The sequence below is a fragment of the Protobothrops mucrosquamatus genome, unplaced genomic scaffold, assembly GCF_001527695.2.
Source record: "Protobothrops mucrosquamatus isolate PMUCROS unplaced genomic scaffold, P.Mucros_1.0 scaffold85, whole genome shotgun sequence".
Classification (NCBI taxonomy): Eukaryota; Metazoa; Chordata; class Lepidosauria; order Squamata; family Viperidae; genus Protobothrops; species Protobothrops mucrosquamatus.
In genome coordinates, this window is record NW_015386462.1 from 367,997 (window position 1) to 389,020 (window position 21,024).

Sequence of the window (21,024 nt, forward strand, 5' to 3'; positions counted from 1 at the left end):
AGTAAAATCACAATTAACTTCAAGTTGCAGCGGTGGCGGCGGCTTCTAGCTTCGCCGAAGCGAAGGCGTCCTGGATCGCGGAGAATCCTCGGGGCTCCGGAGGAGTTCTCGCCTACATCGTCCATATAGGACGACTCGGGAACTCAACTCCTACCCCGGGCAGCTCACCTATCCCCTTATGCCCAGGGGAAAGGTATCAGGCCGTTTGACAGCTGATGCTAGCTGTCAAACCGGCTTTTACGCAAAACAGGCGGGAGGCAGCAAACAGCTGCGACCGACGAAATCGCCTGCCACCGGAAGTCTCCATGTAATCCCTTTTTATCTCCCCCAGCTGATCCTATAAAGAAAAAAACTTCTTACCTCCCACTAAAAGATGTATGTCAAACTCTTCCCTAACTATCCCTTTCCCTAACTTACTCCAATGAGGGAAAGGAATGAAAACTCCCCAAACTACCCTCTCTCCCTCTCTTTGTCTGGCCTGCCCACAACGAAAGAGAAAGAGACAATAAAACTTCACCTTTCCCACCTCTCTCTCTCCCTCTCCCTCTCCCTCTCTCTCTTTCTCCCTCTGCCTCTCCCTCTCCCTCTCCCTCCCTCCCTCCCTCCCTCCCTCTCTCTATCTATAGATATAGATATAGATATAGATATAGATATAGATATAGATGTAGATATAGATATAGATATAGATATAGATATAGATATAGATATAGATATAGATATAGATATAGATATAGATATAGATATAGATATAGATATAGATATAGATATAGATAGATATAGATATAGATCCTCTCTGCCTGGCCTGCTTCAAGCAAACAGCTCCAACCAGCCACTCTCACTCTCTCTTTCTCTCTGCCTGGCCTGCTTCCAGCAAACGGCTCCAGCAACTACTCTCGCCCTCTATCCCTCCCTGCCAGGTCTGCTTCAAGCAAACAGCTCCAGCAACTACTCTCACTCTCTCTATCCCTCCCCCTTTCGTCCAACTTGCCTGTAACGAAGCAAAAAAAGGAAATGTGAAAACCCCAGCTTCTTACTCTCTCTTCAATCAGCTGGCTCAGAATGGCAAGCTCCACTAAACCTTCTCTCTTCCTCCCTTCTATCGGCTTCCTCCTCCTTTTTCTTCCCTCCTCTGAGCCATGCCCCACCACCAGACCCATGGTAGCTGCCGAAGCTCCTTATCTTCCTGCCTAATTGGCAGGGCTCCTGCAAAGCCTCTCAACTGGCCCCATTCTCACCCAACTCCACTACATATATATAGAGGATTCTCTTAATAAGAGCAAGGATAAAGATTAATGAGTCAATAGATTTATATACCGTGTTACCCCGAAAGTAAGACTTATCCTGAAAATAAGCCCTAGCTTGATTTTGGGGGTGGGCCTAACACAAGCCCTATCCCAAAAATAAGCCCTAGTTTTGGGATGAGGCGCATGCCTAAAAATCAAGCTTGGGAGGGTGGAGCTGCCCCATGTGCCCTGCCACGTGCTTCAACCCAGAGCTCCATTCTCAGCTCCAGAGGCATTTCCTGAAGACCTCTGATGGCGAAATGGAGGCTGGGGCGATGCACACGAGCAGCCCCAGAAGCTGGGTGGGGCTGTCGGTGCCACTGCTGCTGCGAGGTGAGACTGTGGAAAAGACACCCCCTGATAATAAGAACTGGTGCCTCTTATTTTCAGGGAAACACTGTATCTTTCCCCAGAGCAATGAGAAGCAGAGAAGGTAAAATTGATTCTTTTATTTCAAGATGAGAATATATTTTATCTTGCTTATATTTTGAAATTGCTTCCAGATTTTGTGCTTGCAATGAAAAAGAAAATGAAATTTTGATTTTGTTTTTGTTAATTAGATAGGTTTATTGTTATAGAAATCATTTGTACATGCTGTTGTGTAAAAGCAAAAAGTTATGTTTGTAATGTTGTTATCTTCTACTGTTCTAAAGAGAGTCGGAAGTTGATGCTTTTTTCTTTTCTCTCCTCCTTTTTCTAGTTTTCAATTTTTAAATTTTTCTTTGTATTTTATATTTTGACAAACCAATAAAATTATTAAACCTAAAGAGAAAGAAATCAAGGTAATTATAGTAATAATCTGTAGGCTCTGGGGACTTGAATATAAAAAAATTGAAGTTGAAAATTGCATATTTTCAAGAAGAGGTTATCATCTGCAGCTAGGTATTACCAATCCTTTCTGGTCAAGGGCATGCTTTGAGCTGAATCAACATCCTGACTATATTTATTCTGCCTTTTCTATCAGTATATTCCTGAGGTTAGCAAGTGAAGCTGCTGTCATCCTTTATCACACAAATGTAGGCTCCTATTTCATTGCAGAACTTGTTGTTTTCCTATGCCACAGGAAGAACAGAACAAGCTACTAGTTGTTTGCGAAGAGCAGAGGCTCCCAAATCACCCCCCAGGACTCTTTAAATGAACAAATGCCTATAGATAGGAGCCCATCTTGTCCCAAATAGACAGATGATGACTGAGGGGTTCAGTTTCACAGAATTCTGAATGACTGTGGCTAAATGGAATGGTCAATGACCTAATCCAGAAATAACTGAGGCATTGTTTGTGATTTATTAAATAAGGAGCAAGTCTCTAGTTTCACCCAATATGCTAAACTTTGACCAAACACATTATACTCAGAACAACAGAGAAATCCAACCAATGTGAGTATAGAAAATGAATTGGAATAAGATTCTGCTCCTACTGGTCCCCCTATTCAGCAGTATTTTAACACTAGTGTCTCTATGTGCAATGACCAGTCCACTAACCTCAAGCTGCCTGTTCTATTTTTATGCATTTTACACCACAAGTTGTCAGTTGTTTCAGTTCACTCAAATGTCTAAAGAAGTATTTCATCAATTCATATTACATTTTGTTCTTAGTTACAACTCAAGTATATTTTAGCAGACAACAATAAAAAAATCTCTTTAAATAAAAAGACTGTGTTTCAAAGTCAATTCTAAAAATATACCTCAAAGCATGTGGGAGTACAAATACATCATTCTGTTGCAACTCTTTAAAGCAGCTGTGTTTTTCCCCCCTGGACAGCAGTAGCTGCATGATTCATGAAAAAGATGCACCTACCTTAAAGAGTTGCATAGAGATTGCATACATACTTTCCCCTCCCAGGGATCTGCAAAATAAAAATTATTTGCTAGCTTCAGATGAAAAATAATACAAGATAAAAGTCCCATCAAAGAGTTGTGAGAAATGATAGCAGCAGCAAATTTGTCAATTTAAATTTTTAATATTGGAAATATCAATAAATATAACCTATAAGAAACAAAGTGCTTTGGAGTTCTCCATAAGTCCTGAGAGAAAAATGTTTAAGAAACACTGTTCTATACTCTCCATTTTTGGTGATATAAGAGAGCAGCTTGAACTGGGAAGCCTAGACCTTCAACAACTGCCAGTTCCTCTCTTGCCATCCCACACATCACCCAACTGCATTCACTTTTTGTATTTGTGCTGATGTATTCCTGCTGGTATAGAGATTTGTTGTGTGATAGTAGCTTGGCAATCAAATGTTATTGCTATATTAGTGTATTTTTCCTCTGTGATACTGTAAGGGCAAAGAAAATTGAATGTAGCTCATGATACAATCTATCCAGAAGTTGTAACTCATGATAACAATCACTCTTAACAATTCTGTGTCAGACAGAGCAAAGCATTTTAAAATTGTTTTGCTTAACTGCAGGTTGTAATAATAGATTTTGAAATCTGTGGTTCAGATCTCATGTATGGTTTCTTAAGAACCAACACAAATTTGTCTGATAATAGACTTAGAAATCGCAACAGGAGGCCAGACCTAGAGACACTTTTTAAAGCTAATTGTGGATATGGATATGTTAGAAATAAGCTTAATAAATAATCTGCCAATAAAAGTAGCTTTTAGGAAATGCCAATAGATGATTAATGTTAATAGCATCATTAATAAATAGTTGTCTAGATTTATCTATACATTTTTGGAATGAGGATAAAGAGGGGAAAAAAGGTAATTATTTCTTTTTTTAAAAGGGAATCAAAGGTGTCAGTGAACAGACTAACTTTATGGAGGCAGAGATGTGTGGCCAGGTTTTTGTGTTCAGTAAATTATGAGAGATATGTGAATGTGAAAAATTTATTGCACAATTGATGACTCATAAAATATATGAAAACAGGCTTGAATTTTGGAATTTTATCTATGTATGAATATTGGTCACTGAATGCAATGTATCCACCATACAATGGAAGTAAAACAGTTATTAGAATAAACAGAATCCTTAATGAATGATTTTTTAATAATTTATGAACAAATTGATAATGTTTTAGTGATATTAAAATCATGTTAGTTGGGAATGTGAATACTCTGTAGCTTTGCATGACAATAATAATATATGTTGGCTAAAAATTTGAATTATCTGCAAACTAACGCAGTAGTGTCTTTAGGAAGTCAAAGCAGGCACAATTGTAGTTGCAGCATTGTGATCAAACCCCCCCCCCCATCCCTTTATGCATGCATTTGAGATCCATACACATCTAAAAGGGATAAGGTTTTAATTGTTTGAAGATGCATTATTTATTTCTGTTTATCTAATGGCTTTCTATGTAACTCAGTTCAAGTAGATTACCTGCATTGTTGGTTCATCATCAAGTAGGTGATAGATGATCTTTCCCCTGACCCCTGATCCTAAAATTAGTCAACCAGGTTCTTTAGCACAGGGATAAAACATTGGAATTCTTTAAGCTAATAGTCTACATTTCACAACAACTCTTAAAAGTGCTTCACATATGTCCTGTTGTTCAATGCACTTGTATGCCATGCATGTAATTTCAAATGCTGGTTGCCTTAATCCATCACTGTGTGTACAACAATAATGCATTGTTTGAAAAACATTTTTTAAAAAATAGGAACAGGTATTTTTAAGGGCAAGGCATTTCCTCATCACCATCCATGTCATGGCAAGAATTTACACAATATAGAAGTTAATTATTACTTCTGGATTACCATCCTACTTTCATTATAGAGTTTTTAGTACTTTCTATTCAGTATCGATGTCACAACATATTTTAGTGCATTTGTTTGCTCTTCCTTGTCTTCTACTAATCTCTGTGTCTTTCTCTTATCTATGTACTGCAATAGAATTTATGAAGGTTTCATTTCACTTCCAGTTTATGAGGAATGACTATAAAAATAGAGACTTTTTCCAAAGAATGCTGAAAGGCTTTGTTGAGGTAATCAATGCAAAGATGAATATACATGTTCAGTTTTACATTAGTTTCAGTTGGTCTTGGAAGAGCAAATTGGGTACCAGAATTGATGCAGATCAATAATAAACTCCAAAATATTTCTAGTGCATTTTGAAGCATAAAGCTGTAATATATTATCTTAACAGCTCCTCAGGAAAGGATTCAGATCTCATTCCCCATTACTAATAATCCTTTATAGTTAACTGATAGGCAGGCTCTAGATTAAATTTTACTGCTAGCTCATGGTCTTTAATGGTCATTTTTCCATGTGTTAATCCCATTTTGAAAAACATATTAATGTACACATTTGTTCAATTTGATTTGTTTAGACTCAGAATGGCTCATACAGTTTTTCCTAATATTAATAATCCTGTATTTAGCATATATAGTCTATGTCCATTAATTGTGAATAGCTCTCAAATCTAAATTATAAAAAATAGAAATACACCTCAGGCACTATAAATAAGTCTGAATAATTGAAAATTGCCCCCGTATTTGATATTCTTCCAGAAGTCCCTTAAAACCTGACTATGTCAGCAGGTCTATGCAGTTTGCTATAGGCACCAAACTTGAAATCAGGAGACTGAGCCTAGAACTAGGCGTGAAAGCAGGCTGAGTGACTTTTGTACTCTCAGTCTAAGCCTCACAGGGTTGTTGTTACTGTGTGGAAAATAGGAGGAAGAAGTGTGAGTTATGTTCACTACCTCAAATTAGTTATAAAAACAGTAAAGGTGCGAAGTAAATAAAATGATATTTCCTTGTTTTTTTCATATGGTTCTATCTTTGATGAGTTTATAGAAAACATTGTAATCCTACTTCTTGTCTCTTCCAATGGTTCTCTGCTGTTAACTTCCTTCCTTAGATCTTTGTCCCTCTTGGCTTTGGCATCTCATATTGGCAAATTTCATTATGGTCTGACATCCAGTTTCTTTCTTCTGTTTCTCACTCTCTGGTATTCTCTTTTCATATTCATTCTTAATAACTATTTTGATCTCATTCCACAGTTCCTTTGTTCCTCCTCCTATCAGTGAGATCCAAGACTTCAAAGTGATTCCTCAGGAATCTTCTTGAAAATGATGGATGTACATTAAGATCATATTGTGGAACTGTTTATTTTCATAATTTATATTTCTTCTGCTTTAATTTGACTTGGAACTTGCACACAAGTATTTGTGATATGTTCTATACTGATCTCCTGGCCATGTTTTCCTATTATACAATAACTGAACTCTTCTATCTCCTTTACCAATAATAAGGTCAGTTTGGTTAGGGAGATATCCATTTATATAAATGTTTTGATTGTCTGAAGATAGTGTTAACAATGAGTCATTCTCCTGCCTCATTTCTGTTTCCTAGACTGTACAATCCAAATGTCATGGTTCCAACAGATGAATCTCTTCAAAAGAACCTCGAGGCATTGTTTTCCTTAAAGAATCTTTTATTTGAGAAACAAAGTATCGGCACTACATAGTTGAAGCCAAAAACTGAATTCCCCTCCCCTGGCACAAGGTAGCAAAGCACAATTCCCTCTTCCAATTAACGGTCATAAATCACATTCCCCAATTAACTTGAAACACTACAAGCACCACATCTTGCTTGTACTTTCTGTCAAGTTTAGATTGAAGTTGATCATAAAACCTTCTCTACTTCTGCACCAGTAATTGGAGCATAATCTTATTACTTGATCATTGGTGGCATTATATCCAAATACTGTCTTTGTTGTATCTTTTCTTCATTTTTGCTGTGTGTGTATGTGTCCAGTTTCAGTCCATTTCAATTTACTAAGATATCAACATGGAGTCGATTTGTTTTATCTTTCATTGTGTCAGGTGTTCCCATGTACATGTTTCTTGAATTCACATACGTGTGATGGGTGGCTATTTGATTGATAAATAAATAAATAAAATTCTATGTTCCCATTGTAATTCTGTTTTGCAGCTTGAGATTTTCTTTTCCTGAAGGGCAAGTTCAGCAAATAGATGTCTGAAGGGCTTTATTCTAGTTATGACACAACTAGAATACCATTAGTACTATGAAAGATCCTCAGCAATTCTTCAGTGCTCCTAACTTGAGGAGCCAAACATCCTGCACTAAATCATTTTATTTTGTCCATCCATGTGATTTTCTAGGCAAAAAACAGTAGTTTGCCATAGCCTTCTTCCATGCAGTAAAAATAATGCCTTTGCTTTTCTCACTAAAGTAATAATCTGCCTCTAACATCTTCCTGTATCACAGACCCCAATATAGGTACCTGTTTGCTTTAGGTAGGCAGCTGAGGTGACCTTCATGCCTTTGGTGATCCTGCTAGAATATAATCTTGACATAAGTACCCAGCATTCTTTATTCATCCCTCCCAGGACATGTACACAAACTTTCACACTGAGGGAGTATAATGGGACCGGAAAGGCGTTCGCTGTGCCTGTTCCCTATTCCTATCTTGCAACCTCTGACTTGCTGTCAACTCATTATGTTATAATTTCATATGTCCAGATTATATTAGATCATGAATTAAACCCTAAGTTCATGCCATCCCCTATATTCTAAGCCTCACCAAGTGATGGAAAACATCTGCTAATTATAGCAGTGCTGTGATTAGCAAGTGGTTTTGGTAAATAGACTTTTGGATTTAACTTCACCGTTTCTTCATGCTTCCTCATCAGTACACTGTAAGAGCCCTAAACTAGCAAGTAAATCTATTCCTAAAATCTGCTATTTCCCGGATCACTGGACAATTGATTGACAGGCTCAGATATTTGCAGGTTTGAAACATATATATTTTCCTGCTGTACCACCATGTTCTCAAGCTGTTGGGCAACTGAATGACTGAAGGATGCCTTATTATAAGTTACAGGAGAGATGAAGGCAGTGCCATAAAGACATGGCAGAAAAAAATGGAAGTTGTCAACAGTGTCCTGTGTTTTATGCAGTAGAGATAGACCTACAGTGAGGGGAAAAATTATTTGATCCCCTGCCAATTTTGTACGTTTGCCCACTGACAAAGAAATGATCAGTCTATAATTTTAATGGTAAGTTTATTTTAACAGTGAGAGACAGAATAACAACAAAAAGATCCAGAAAAATGCATTTCAAAAAAGTTATAAATTGATTTGCATTTTAATGAGTGAAATAAGTATTTGACCCCTTCGCAAAACACGACTTAGTACTTGGTGGCAAAACCCTTGTTGGCAATCACAGAGGTCAGGCATTTCTTGTAGTTGACCACCAGGTTTGCACATATCTCAGGAGGGATTTTGTCCCACTCCTCTTTGCAGATCCTCTCTAAGTCATTAAGGTTTCGAGGCTGACGTTTGGCTCCCTTCACAGATTTTCTATGGGATTAAGGTCTGGAGACTGGCTAGGCCACTTCAGGACCTTAATGTGCTTCTTCTTGAGCAACTCCTTTGTTGCCTTGGCTGTGTGTTTTGGGTCATTGCCATGCTGGAATACCCATCCCCGACCCATTTTCAATGCCCTGGCTAAGGGAAGGATATTCTCAACCAAGATTTGACAGTACATGGCCCCGTCCATCGTCCCTTTGTACGGTGAAGTCCCCTTACAGGAAAACACCCCCAAAGCATGTTTGCACCTCCATGTTTGACAGTGAGGATGGTGTTCTTGGGGGTCATAGGCAGCATTCCTCCTCCTCCTAACACAGTGAGTTGAGTTGATGCCAAAGAGCTCAATTTTGGTCTCATCTGACCACAATGCTTTCACCCAGTTGTCCTCTGAATCATTCGGATGTTCATTGGCAAACTTCAGACGGGCCTGTACATGTGTTTTCTTGAGCAGGGGGACCTTGCGGGCACTGCAAGATTTTAGTCCTTAATGACGTAGTGTGTTACCAATTGTTTTGTTGGTGACTATGGTCCCAGCTGCCTTGAGATCATTGACAAGATCCTCCCGTGTAATTCTGGGCTGATTCCTCACTGTTCTCATGATCACCGAAACTCCACAATGTAAGATCTTGCATGGAGCCCCAGATCGAGGGAGATTGACAGTTATTTTGTGTTTCTTCTATTTGCAAATAATCGCACCAATTATTGTCACTTTCTCACCAAGCTGCTTGGTGATAGTCTTGTAGCCCATTCCAGCCTTGTGTAGGTCTACAATCTTGTCCCTGACATCCTTGGACAGCTCTTTGGTCTTGGCCATGGTGGAGAGTTTGGAATCTGATTGATTGCTTCTGTGGACAGGTGTCTTTTATACAGGTAATGAGCTGAGATTAGGAACACTCCCTTTAAGAGAGTGCTCCTAATCTCAGCTCATTACCTGTATAAAAGACACCTGGGAGCAGAAATCTTGCTGATTGATAGGGGATCAAATACTTATTTCACTAATTAAAATGCAAATCAATTTATAACCTTTTTGAAATGCGTTTTTCTGGATTTTTTTGTTATTCTGTCTCTCACTGTTAACATACACTACTATTAAAATTATAGACTGATCATTTCTTTGTCAGTGGGCAAACATACAAAATCAGCAGGGGATCAAATATACTCCTTTCCACTTCTTGAAGGCAAATGTGGCATATCGCTGTTTCAGAATGCATCTGACCAGCATCCAATACAGAATACTAGGGTAGTTTCCTCCTCCCCCTCTTCTCCTAATATTGAATTTCGCTGTTGCTATCGCAAGAGAGAGGAAAGGAACTAATGGGGGTAAATTGGAATTGACAGCAGCAGGATTTGAAGAGCCCTGGACGGAATGCGGAGTAATATTCCGAAATGCTAAATGAAGCGCGCCTCAGTCCTGGCAACCGGCCTGCTGTGCGTATGCCCAAAGACTTATGGAGCCAACTCAAGAACGTTTCTTCCAGGCGGTCACAACTTGGCATCAAGCCGAAAGAATCCGGGCGAATCGGCCTGCTTGTTTCGCGCGCTGTTTGGCTGCCTGCAGGACTCTTGGGCAGGGGTAGGCCGAGGTGGAGAAGAGGGGAGGGCTAGCAGGGCAAGTCAGTCTCTTCTCACTGGACTGGACACCGCCTGTGTCAGTCAAATAAGGTCCCGCCCCACCCCTCCTGGCTCTTCGCCCCTCCAGTTTGGCTCAAGCAGCCGATGTCAGTCGTAGCAGCGGGTTTTGCGGCTACCGGAGAGAGACTGGTTGGCTGCCGTCGCTTCGTAAGAATAAGGCAGCGCTTGGTAAAACTTGCCCCCTGTCCCTTCTGCCAGTCGGCTTGCTGCTCCCTGAGGCCGCTGTCGCTGCCGACTGGGCGCTTTATTCGCTCGACTTAAACTCTTAAAGTTGGGTCTCGTCGGTGCTGTCCTCCCCTCGTGCTTATTTCCTTGCTCTGCTTCTTTCGAGTAGGAGATGGGCATCTTCTCCCTGCTGCTTCTGCTGCCTTTGGTATCCAGCTTGGATTTCCGCTACCACCACACCAACGAGCTGGAAGCTTTTCTGAAGGAGATGCAGAAGAATTACCCTGCCATCACTCACTTGTACAGCATTGGCAAGTCAGTACAAGGTAAGGCTGGGTGGAGTGGACCTTAGGCTGTTTCTCTCCAGCCTGTCTCCAGCTTGTTTGCCCAGCATAGAATTTAGCATTAGCAAAAGAAAAGAAAAGAAAAAAGACAGTATCACCCAGAGGTCTGGTCTAAGCACCATTGCCTGGAATACAGTGCCACTGAAACCAGTGTGCAGCCACTCCAGATACATTGGGCTACGCTTCCTACCACCTCTAGTTATTCCTGAAGGTCTAAGGATTATCATGGGAGAGTGCCCTCATCTAGCTGGAGGGTGTAAGAGTTTGAAAACGGCTGCAATATCTCCACTTCAGGGAAAGAAGACAGCTGTTACTTTTCAAACGTAGCATTTTATAAGGCACCCAACATGTCATCCTCTGTCATAGGTAATCTTCCCAGCTTTTTTTCTTCATCCCCCTCTCCGATTAAAAAGGAAATAAGTGCACTAATGTTATCTGGAGTGGCTGCATATTTGTATTTATGTACTGCCCAGAATCGTTTGATACTGAGATGGGCAGCATATAAATTTAATAAATAAGTTCTTAAATAAATAAAATCTATTTGTAGCTTCCATCAAGTCTTAGTTCCTAATATGGATTTAGTTATGTTTCAGTTGTTTCCAATGAATATATTATTTATATATTAGTTTTTTGAATCTTTCATAAAAAATACCCAATATTCTGAAATTTTCATCTCCCAATCAATCTGTTGCCTTTGCAATTAATTGCTCTAGGCTCATAGCTACCTGAGTATAAATGAGTGATTTTGCTAGATTTATAAATAGGGAAGGAAGGTTAAGCTTCATCTACCTGAATACTGCAGGCTTTCCATTCTTCCAAATAATGCTCTTGTTTTTCCCAAAAACAGTTTCGAGAATTATATTATACTTTATTCCTTTCAGTAAATGTCAAACAGTGCTATAAAGGATAATAATAATAATAATAATAATAATAATAATAATAATAATAATAATAATAATAATAATAATAATAATAATAATAATAATAATAATAATAATAATAATAAAGTTGGAAGGGACCTTGGAGGTCATCTAGTCCAACCCCCTGCTCAGGCAGAAACCCTATACCATTTCAGACAAATGGCTGTCCAGTCTCTTCTTAAAAACTTCCTGTTTTGGAGCATTCACCGCTTCTGGAGGCAGGTTGTTCCACTGGTTAATTGTTCTAACTGTCAGGAAGTTTCTCCTTAGTTCTAGGTTGCTTCTCTCCTTGATTAGTTTCCATTGGTTGCTTCTCATCCTGCCTTCAGGCGCTTTGGAGAATAGCTTGACTCCCTCTTCTTTGTGGCAGCCCCTGAGATATTGGAACACTGCTATCATGTCCCCCCTCATCCTTCTCTTCATTAAACTAGACATACCCAATTCCAGCAACCGTTTCTTATATGTTTTAGCCTCCAGTCCTCTAATCATGATTACTCATCAGGATCCTTTCAAATAACGTACTGGATTTTAAGTAGAATGAATGGTGGATGTAAAAAATAAAGTAAGCCTAGCTTGTGACACACTTCATACTCTGCCTAATGATTTACAAAAGGCATCGGGTTGATAGATGCGGGAAATTCAGCCTGCTTAACTTCCTCTGTAAATACTGTTAAAAGCTCCAAATCATTTTAATAGGGGATTGAAATTATCTCCCAATAATATAGGTTTAAACAGAAATCTGAAGTGCTACTTCAGTTTTTTATCTCAGACTTGGTCCAGTGCAGAGATCGAGTGAACCAGTAAAAATGTTTTAAAAGGGAGTTGTTTGTTTCAGCTACTTTGGGAAAAATGGTTTGTGCAAATCTTCCAAATGTTTCCAAGTGTTCAAACAAGGATTTATTTTAATATTAGTTGCATAGTACAATTGATCTTTTAAACATTTGCAGTCCTCTGTTGTCTCTCACTAAGCCTTATTGATCTGACTTCTTGTTTATCTTTTTTTTTTTGCAGATTTCTTGTTCATATATTTTTTAAACTTAGTTCTCTTCAATAAAATTATTTAGTTATTATTAATGATTCCTTTAGAAATGAATAAAATTTTTATATTTTTTAATTTAAAATGTTTTGGTTTAAATAAAAGAAAAAGAAAACATTGGGCTTTAATTCATCTGAATAACTGCCTACGTTTAAATCTCAGATTCAATGCCATGACAATGAATTAAAGATAAGACAATTTATCCTAGCTCTCCATTGTTTATTTGTGTTATTATTTTACAACTATGTGCATACATTCTGTATCTATGTGTATGTAAAATTCTTTTCCACTTAAAGGTAGAGACCTCTGGGTTCTTGCTCTGGGAAGGTCTCCAACCCAGCATAAGATTGGCATACCAGAGTTCAAGTATGTTGGTAATATGCATGGGAATGAGGTACGTCTATAACTTTAGTTGTTGTGGTTTCCTTACAGCACTGTTTATAGGAAGCACCCAAATTATATACATGTGGGAAAATTTTAATCTTTTATCTGAGCAGCCCCCCAAAAAAAGACTGACATGTTCTTTTTTCCCCAAAGATTGTACAAAGTTATAAAACGCTACGAGAGAGATTTGCTAAATGCTACATGTTTTCCTTAATTGCATGAAGCTCAAAGAGTTATATTTTGCTATTAATAATCAGTCAATTAGGCCCAAGAACATAAGAATATATTAAGCACAGAATGTAAGGTGAAAGGGAAGTATTCACTTATTTATTTGTTTGTATGTTTCTATTTTGATGTCACCCAACTCTAAAATGACTCTGAGCAGCTCACAATATAAGAACTAAATACAAGTTAGTAAAAATACAATAAAGGAAAGTGGAAATTAAAGTGGAATTAACAGAAAAGAAATCCAGACCACTTGCATCAAAACATATGAATATCTCTAAGAGAGTCATATCTAAAGAATAAAATTCCTATCAATCCACTATATGTCATAGGTGGACTATTCAGTTGATCCCAGTGCCATGCAGAAGTCTGTGGCATCATGATGTCCATAGCAGGTACCTACCTGCATGTTTTGGGACTATAGTTGCTATGACAGAACATGGAGGTTGAAGTCAGCCAAGGAAATTATAACAAGGTGACATTCAGGATTTGCAGAGAGATGCTGGTAGTTGATACAGTAGCAGCAACCAAAGGTCCTCATTGTGGCACAATTCCATTCAAAGAAACTAACCACCTCTGGAACAAGTGCTTGGTTGTTGTGAGTGTCTTTATGATGTCACAGCTAATGAAGGCCCTGATACACAGGTGGCCAACTTTTTCTTGGATTTCATCTCCATCATGCCTGATTTAATAAACGATATCAAGGCTGTATGTTTATTCACATATCATAGATGGACCTGGGCATGTTCTGCATAGACTTTGCATTTACCAAAACCACGAGGGATCAAAATGCCCAACAGTTAGGCCACCTGGCCTGGGGAAAATGGCTTAGGTTATATTACTAAATAGTTATATTACTGACCTCCAATATTTGATTCGATTTATAATAACTATAAAACAGTAACATTAATTAGCTCTGTATTGCATCACATATTGGTCCTATTGGCAAAATTTATAGAGTCCAAGCATTAGGGATGTGAGAACATGCCATTAAGTGGTGTAGTGGTTAAGATGCTAAATTAGAAACAAGGAGAACATTAGTTCTGCTCCTCTCTTAGGAATGGAAGTGATCGAGATAGTCATTCTTTCTTCTACCCCAATCCATCTTGGAGGGGTTATGTTGGGGAAATTGGAGGAAGGAGCATTATGTACACCGCCTTGAGTTGGACAAAATAAAGGCAAGATATAAATGTAATAAATAATCCAGTTGCTTAATATGTGTTTATATTAAAGCACGTTTACTCATAAAGGAGTGCTTGTATAAGAAATTCCCATTTTTAATACAATGAATAATGTAGTATCACAGTAACAAATAATTTGGTCATCTGAGCATAGACAAAAAAAATGATAGATTTTTTCCCCCTGCCTAATTCTAAAAAGATACTAGAGGAAGATAAGCAACTATTCAGTTCCCCTTTGCACTTTGACTTGTAGAAATATGTGTGACAATGGAACGAAGGATAACTATTACAATTCATAAATAACAACAATAACAGTTAAGTATTTTAACTACGCAATAGATTTGTCTCAGTGATACAGGATTCTTGGGAATTTTCAATACAGGAAGTCTCTACAGTCCCTTCAGGTATGCTGGAGTTAAATTGCCATTATTGCCATCCGATGTAGCAAATATGAAAAATGTCACCCACCAACATTGGTTTAAAGGAGGGAGGGTATTTTGGCTGGCTGGTTTAGGAAAAGGGTTTAAGTAAGAGTAAGCGGCAGAATGATTAAATAGCTATTTAACAAAGTACTATTACTGTATTTACTACTTCATTGAACCCTGAGGAAAAAAACAAAATATGTAAATTGTAATTTTTAAAACAAGTCTTCTTGTTTTGCTTCTTGATACCATGGTGGAAAAGATTGGGAAGCCTTACACCCTGCTGACAAAGAAGCATCATTTACAGTAATAATCTGCCATGCAAGCACAATGCTTATAAATTGTTTACAGCCTGTTCCAAGGAAAATAATAAAAACGAATAATTTGGGAATTGTCTATCTGCTGTTAGATTATTTAAATTAATATTAGAATTCTTTCAGAGGCTCTTGTTATTCTTTACAATTTTTGAATTTGTCAGGATATTTAGAAAACAATCTTATCACTAAAAAAAATATATTGACGTTGATCTAGTAGATCTCTGCATTTCTATCCTCTGTTGAGGGTTCTGATCTAACAGACTGTTGGTTGAATAGGAAGAGCAATCCTTATTAATTCCTCCCTACTTTTGTAGCCCCCATTCTTTTTCTGCACCCAAAATGGGCTCAAAAATTGCTGGGGAGATACAGTTACAATGCTTAGATTGCTAAACGGTTAGACAATCAGTAAAGAGAGTATCTGGCTTCCAGACTGGACAGAGCAATCTGAGTAGGTCCCTGAAGGAAGGTCCTTTTGGTCAGAATAGTGTTCTTTATTTAAGTCACAATCTATACAATATGGATCAAAATTAATTACTGTTCTCAACATTTTTTTCCTTTTTGCTTTTTAAGTTATTAGCTACTTTAATTTTTTGTATTATTTTTAACTACTACAATTTATTGGATTTTTCTGCTTTTCTATTATCTTTCTTGGTCTCTCTATCCATACAGTACAAATAAACTTATTGTAATAAACTTTTAATTCTAAATGGCTTCATCGAGAAACTTATCCTTTTCTATTTGTTCAGGCATTTTAGTATTATTTTAAGTAGTTACCTCATGGTAAGATGGGCAGCCAATAAATTTTATAAATAAATAAATAAATCTTACGCATTTTGGCCTAATTTAATTGTTTTTTTTTGTTTTTTTTTAATTGAATTTTTATTTGTTTTACTGCGGTAAGTGGATGGGAACTTGCCTTTAAGAAGAATACATGATATTTACTTGTCCTTTTATATTATATATTTTTCTTCCTAGTAATTTAAATGATTACCAGAAGTACTTAAAATAGTCAAAATCACACATGATATAAACTCTAATGAAAAAAAAAACATTCTTGGATACACTGAATGTGGCAGATTTATTTTTTCATTGACAGCTGATATTAAGGAAAACGGGCTGGCTTCTATTATGAAATCTGTTTCTCTCAATAGCTGAAATCATACATGTTGCTAAACCATTGCATGATTTGTTTTTTGCTTGGCAAGCTATGTGACTTCAGCTATTGTGGTTTGTAATCCAGGGGTCCCCAACCTGTGGGCCGTGGCCCATTACCGGGCCGCGGCTGCTTGGCCATTGGGCCGTATGAAGGGATGGCCAATGCATGCGCACATTCGCGCTAGCGCTGCCCTGAACATCCTGCCGGCGCTAGCGCTGCTCGCCCTGAGCGTCTACCGGCATTAGCACCGCTCCAGGCATCCCGCTGGCACTAGTACCGCCCCACCCCAGAATGTCCCACTGGCACTAGTATCGCCCATAGCGTCCTGCCAATGCTAGCGCCTCCCAATTTGCAGCACTCGCTCCCGCACAACTCTGTTCACATATGCATATGCGCTCGCACATGGCCGTTTGTGTGTGCGCTCACGCGTGGCCCATTTGTGCGTGCACACATTGTGGTGCTTGCCTTCCCTTTCTGGGCCGCCAAACCAAAAAGGTTGGAAACCTCTGTTGTAATCCATAATTACAGATAGTTCTCAACTTACAACAGTTCAGTTAGTGACTGACTGCTTGAAGTTATAATGGCACTGGAAAAAGTTATGACTATTTTTCACAGTTACGACTATTGCAGCATCCACGTGGTCACATGATCAAAATTTGGATGCTTGGCAACTGGTTCATATTTATGATGATTGCAGTGCCCCAGGATCCCTTTCTGCGACCCTCTAACAAGCAAAGTCAGTGGGGAAGCCAGATTCACTTAACAACCATATTACTAACTTAACAACTACAGTGATTTACTTAACTGTGGCAAGAAAGTTCATAAAATGGGGCAAAATTCATTTAAGAACTGTCTTGCTTAGCAACAGAAGTTTTGAGCTCAATTATGGTCATAAGTCAAGGACTACTTATATAGTTTAGTATATGGCTAACTCAATTGATTTCAGCTGATCATGGTTAAAGCAAAATTATCACAATACATGAATCCATTGAATCTAAGATGTATGATTATATGAAGAATACCCTTGAATTAATAGGTATGACCATAAATTAAGTTGAATTTTTATATATATATCCATTAACTAGGTACATACATTATGGCATTTCTCCGTATGTGGTATTAGGGACTGTTTCATGTAAATAAGCTAGCCCATGTTTTTTTCTGACTCTTCAGTTTTCAGGGAGATTATTTGTAAATTGAAAATATAAGCCATCACATTATTTGCTTGTTTTATCTTACTTCTGTATCATGTGATTTCCCCCCAACTAATATTGGTTTGCTGCCTTTTATTATCAATTTAATTCGAGTACTTATTCTTCTGCTTCCCTACACAGGCTCTTGGGCGGGAACTGCTTCTCCATTTGATTAAATATTTGGTGGAAAGCGATCAACGTGATCCAGTCATTACAAAACTCATTAACCACACGCGGATACATATCATGCCTTCAATGAACCCTGATGGTTTTGAAGCATCAGTAATGTTTGAGTGTGCATCCACAATTGGCAGGTAAGAAAAAAGCAACCTAGAATATAGTGAGGAATGTCTTGAATATGTTTCCAACATGCTACTTAACCCACAACACATTTAGCAGAACAATTTTATAGGTTCAGTTTTTAGCTAACATATCATCAAATCAAGTTACACTTTCTTGAGCAGGAGTAGAAAATTTTAGCTAACCTGATCTTTCCCACTTACCTTTACATGTAGCAAGGAAGATTTTATTAACTCAAAAGGAGGCTGGGAGCAAGGGAGTGGTAGTTTGTGAATTTTTGCAAAGAAGTTCTAGGATTTCCTGTTATCCTGCCTTCAGTCAACAAGAATAAATATTCATCATTCCTCTTCTAATGCTTGGATCATCTTTAGATACTGCTTCAAAACCTATGTGCTCCTCTAAATTAACTAAATTAACTGTCTCTTATCAATATCTCTCATAATCATGTCCATCTTTCATTCCCAATTAGCGTAAATTTCTCTGCCGGTCTTTAACTTTCCTTTGATTAAAAAAAATCCCCCTTTTCTGTGTTCCTCTGAGACAACGGTTTCTATTACTCTTCCTCCTGGCTTACACCTTGTTTGATCTCCCTACAGGTTATCTCTTTGCTTCTTACATTTTACTTATTTTATTATCTACTCATCTTTGCTCTGTTTCCTTGGAATTGTTCTTTCCTTATCTACCTGATAACAAACCATCCTGCCTAATTATCAAGATACTTTTAGACCACCTTTCCTGGTGAAGCCAGTGCAGGTACTGTTACCATTTCCTATAATTCTGTCAGCATTAGCATAGCCTCTGTGATTCAATTCTTATGACTGAGCTCATATATTCGAAAGTATATTAAAGATTATATAATAACAATGTTATCTCTTCAAGGTACAATGCTAATAAAAAAGATCTGAACAGGAATTTTCCTGATCATTTTACCACCAATAATCAAATTATCCAGCCAGAGACTAAAGCAGTTATGAACTGGATAAATACTGGAATGTTTGTTCTTTCTGCTAATCTGCATGGTGGAGCACTGGTTGCAAGTTACCCCTTTGATAATGGCAATCTTGGTAAGCTAATGCTTGAATGACCATAAGGATACTACAATAAATAGCTCTCTCTTCTTAATTAATGAACTTATTAATAGCAAATATTATAATAAATAAAAATAAGTTAATTTTGGATTATACACACACACACACATTCAATACTTTAATTTACCTATTAACTCACCAGCACATTTATTTGTTTTTTATAGATCACCCACTTCCATAGACTTAAGGTGGTATGCAAAAAAATAAAAAAAAAATAAAAAGCATAAACATTCATTCAGCTTAACAAACTAATTTAGGCTCCATTAATCCAGTTCATGATTTATCTAATCCAGATCAATTCCAAGGCAGGGTCAGTTAGAAAACTAACATTTTATATGCATGTACATACTCATTTGCATCTAAATTATTAGAAAAGTGTGAATGTTGATATATATTTTTTAAATGTCACATTTAATGGGATTTGTCACATGAAATCCATCTTATAATAATAGCCAGTATTCTACAGGTAGCAAACCAAGCTAAATTTCCACTAAAATACAGAAGAGAGTTTTTTATTCATTCTGAACTGATAGAGGGAGAATTTACTGCAGCAGCCAACATGATAAATGTAAAAATGTGAATTGTGAAAGAAGTGACTATAAGAACAAAGCTAGTAGAAAAAAAAGAGGGAGGATCTGTTGTGACATCCTCGTTGTGGAAAACCCTTCCCACCATCACCAGGAATGCAAAAGAGTAGCATATAAATCTACAGAACTGGAAGTCTAACTTCCTGCTCAATATAGTTATCCAAATTAAAGCTTCCCTAACAAATTGCTGTTAGCTATCATCTGAATATGCATGATGAAAGACAGCTCACCATTTCCCTCAGTAATTGCTTCCCTGATTGAACTACTCTTACCATGAGTAGGTTTTTCTAAAGCAAACTTAGGAAAACATTAAACTGGAATTTTCTTTCTTGTAACTTATGAATGTTAATTCATGGCTTGCACTTTGGAACTAGAAAAATATATCTTAATATTCTCTGCACCGCTTAATTATTTTCCTTTTTTCACAGTCATACATATCCAGTCCCCTCAATCTCTTCTCATAAAACTTTGTTTCCAGTTCCTGGAGTATCCCCGTTGTGTTGTTGTTTTTTTGGGGGGGAAATCTCATACATTTTTTTTAAATGTAATGCCCAGAATTAGAAACAACACTTAAAGTAGGCTCTGACCAATGAAAAGTACAGTATTTTTAAATTTATCATCACTCAGAAACTGTTCTTCTGCAGATGCAGCTTAAAATTGTATCAATCTGATATCTGGAAAAAGTAAGTAATCCTTAACCGCATGATTAGGCTGGATGCACAGGAATATGCACTTGAGTCAAATAATGGAGATTTCCTATATCATGGCCCTGAAAGGTAACAAGAGAAGTTTTAACTAGTAAAACTCTTAAAGATCCAGTCGGTGGAGAGATCGGTGGAAAAAAGTATAGTAAATTAAAAAAAAGTCCAGGACTATGGATTATATTATTCTAGATTCAGATAAAGAATGGAGAACAAAGTTAGGAAAGCATGCCAACAAACCAGAAGTTCAAATGAGAGACTACCAAGGAATGAACTGTGTGGCCATTTCAATAAGAAATGGATAGATTCTCTGGACATTCAGGAGATAAACATTGCAGGTTCTTGTGGCTTTATCAATCAAAGGTTTTAGATAAAATTTCTCCTTCATAAGAACTCCCAAATCTTGCACCAGTGGTATAGTATTTCCCTGAATATAAGACCCGGTCTTACATTTTTTTTTGCACCCCGCACCTGCTTACTTCAGGGCCCCCGCACCCAGGCCACTCCCCGCTCAGTGATCCTCCCGCCGGATCAGTGACCCGGCTGCCCACCCGCCTCTTCCCTTTCACTCCCCTCCCGAGCAGGACAGCCATACTAAGTATAGAGGATGGGCCTTACCTGGTCCCCCTCCACTGTTTCGGAGCTGGGGGGAGTGATGGCGAAAGGCTCTGCTGCCACTGCATAACAGCCACATCTGCTGCTGGAGGGGCTTTCTTTGGTCCCCGCTGCCCCTGCTTCACCCCGCAGATCACCTGCCTGGCAGCAGCTGCTGCCTGCTCCTCCTCTGCCAACTCTCCCGTGGCTTGTGCT

General features: G+C 38.0%; 1 protein-coding gene across 1 annotated transcript in view; it reads left to right on the top strand.

The window, feature by feature from the left end:
- Positions 1-10,279: 10,279 nt before the first annotated feature.
- Positions 10,280-21,024, top strand: part of CPM (carboxypeptidase M) — a 21,137-nt gene continuing 10,392 nt past the window's right edge. Inside the window, exons 1-5 of the mRNA XM_015812463.1 lie at positions 10,280-10,363; positions 10,530-10,686; positions 12,957-13,054; positions 17,680-17,852; positions 18,718-18,902. Coding sequence (XP_015667949.1) covers positions 10,280-10,363; positions 10,530-10,686; positions 12,957-13,054; positions 17,680-17,852; positions 18,718-18,902 — 697 coding nt within the window. The remainder of the gene's footprint in view (positions 10,364-10,529; positions 10,687-12,956; positions 13,055-17,679; positions 17,853-18,717; positions 18,903-21,024) is intronic.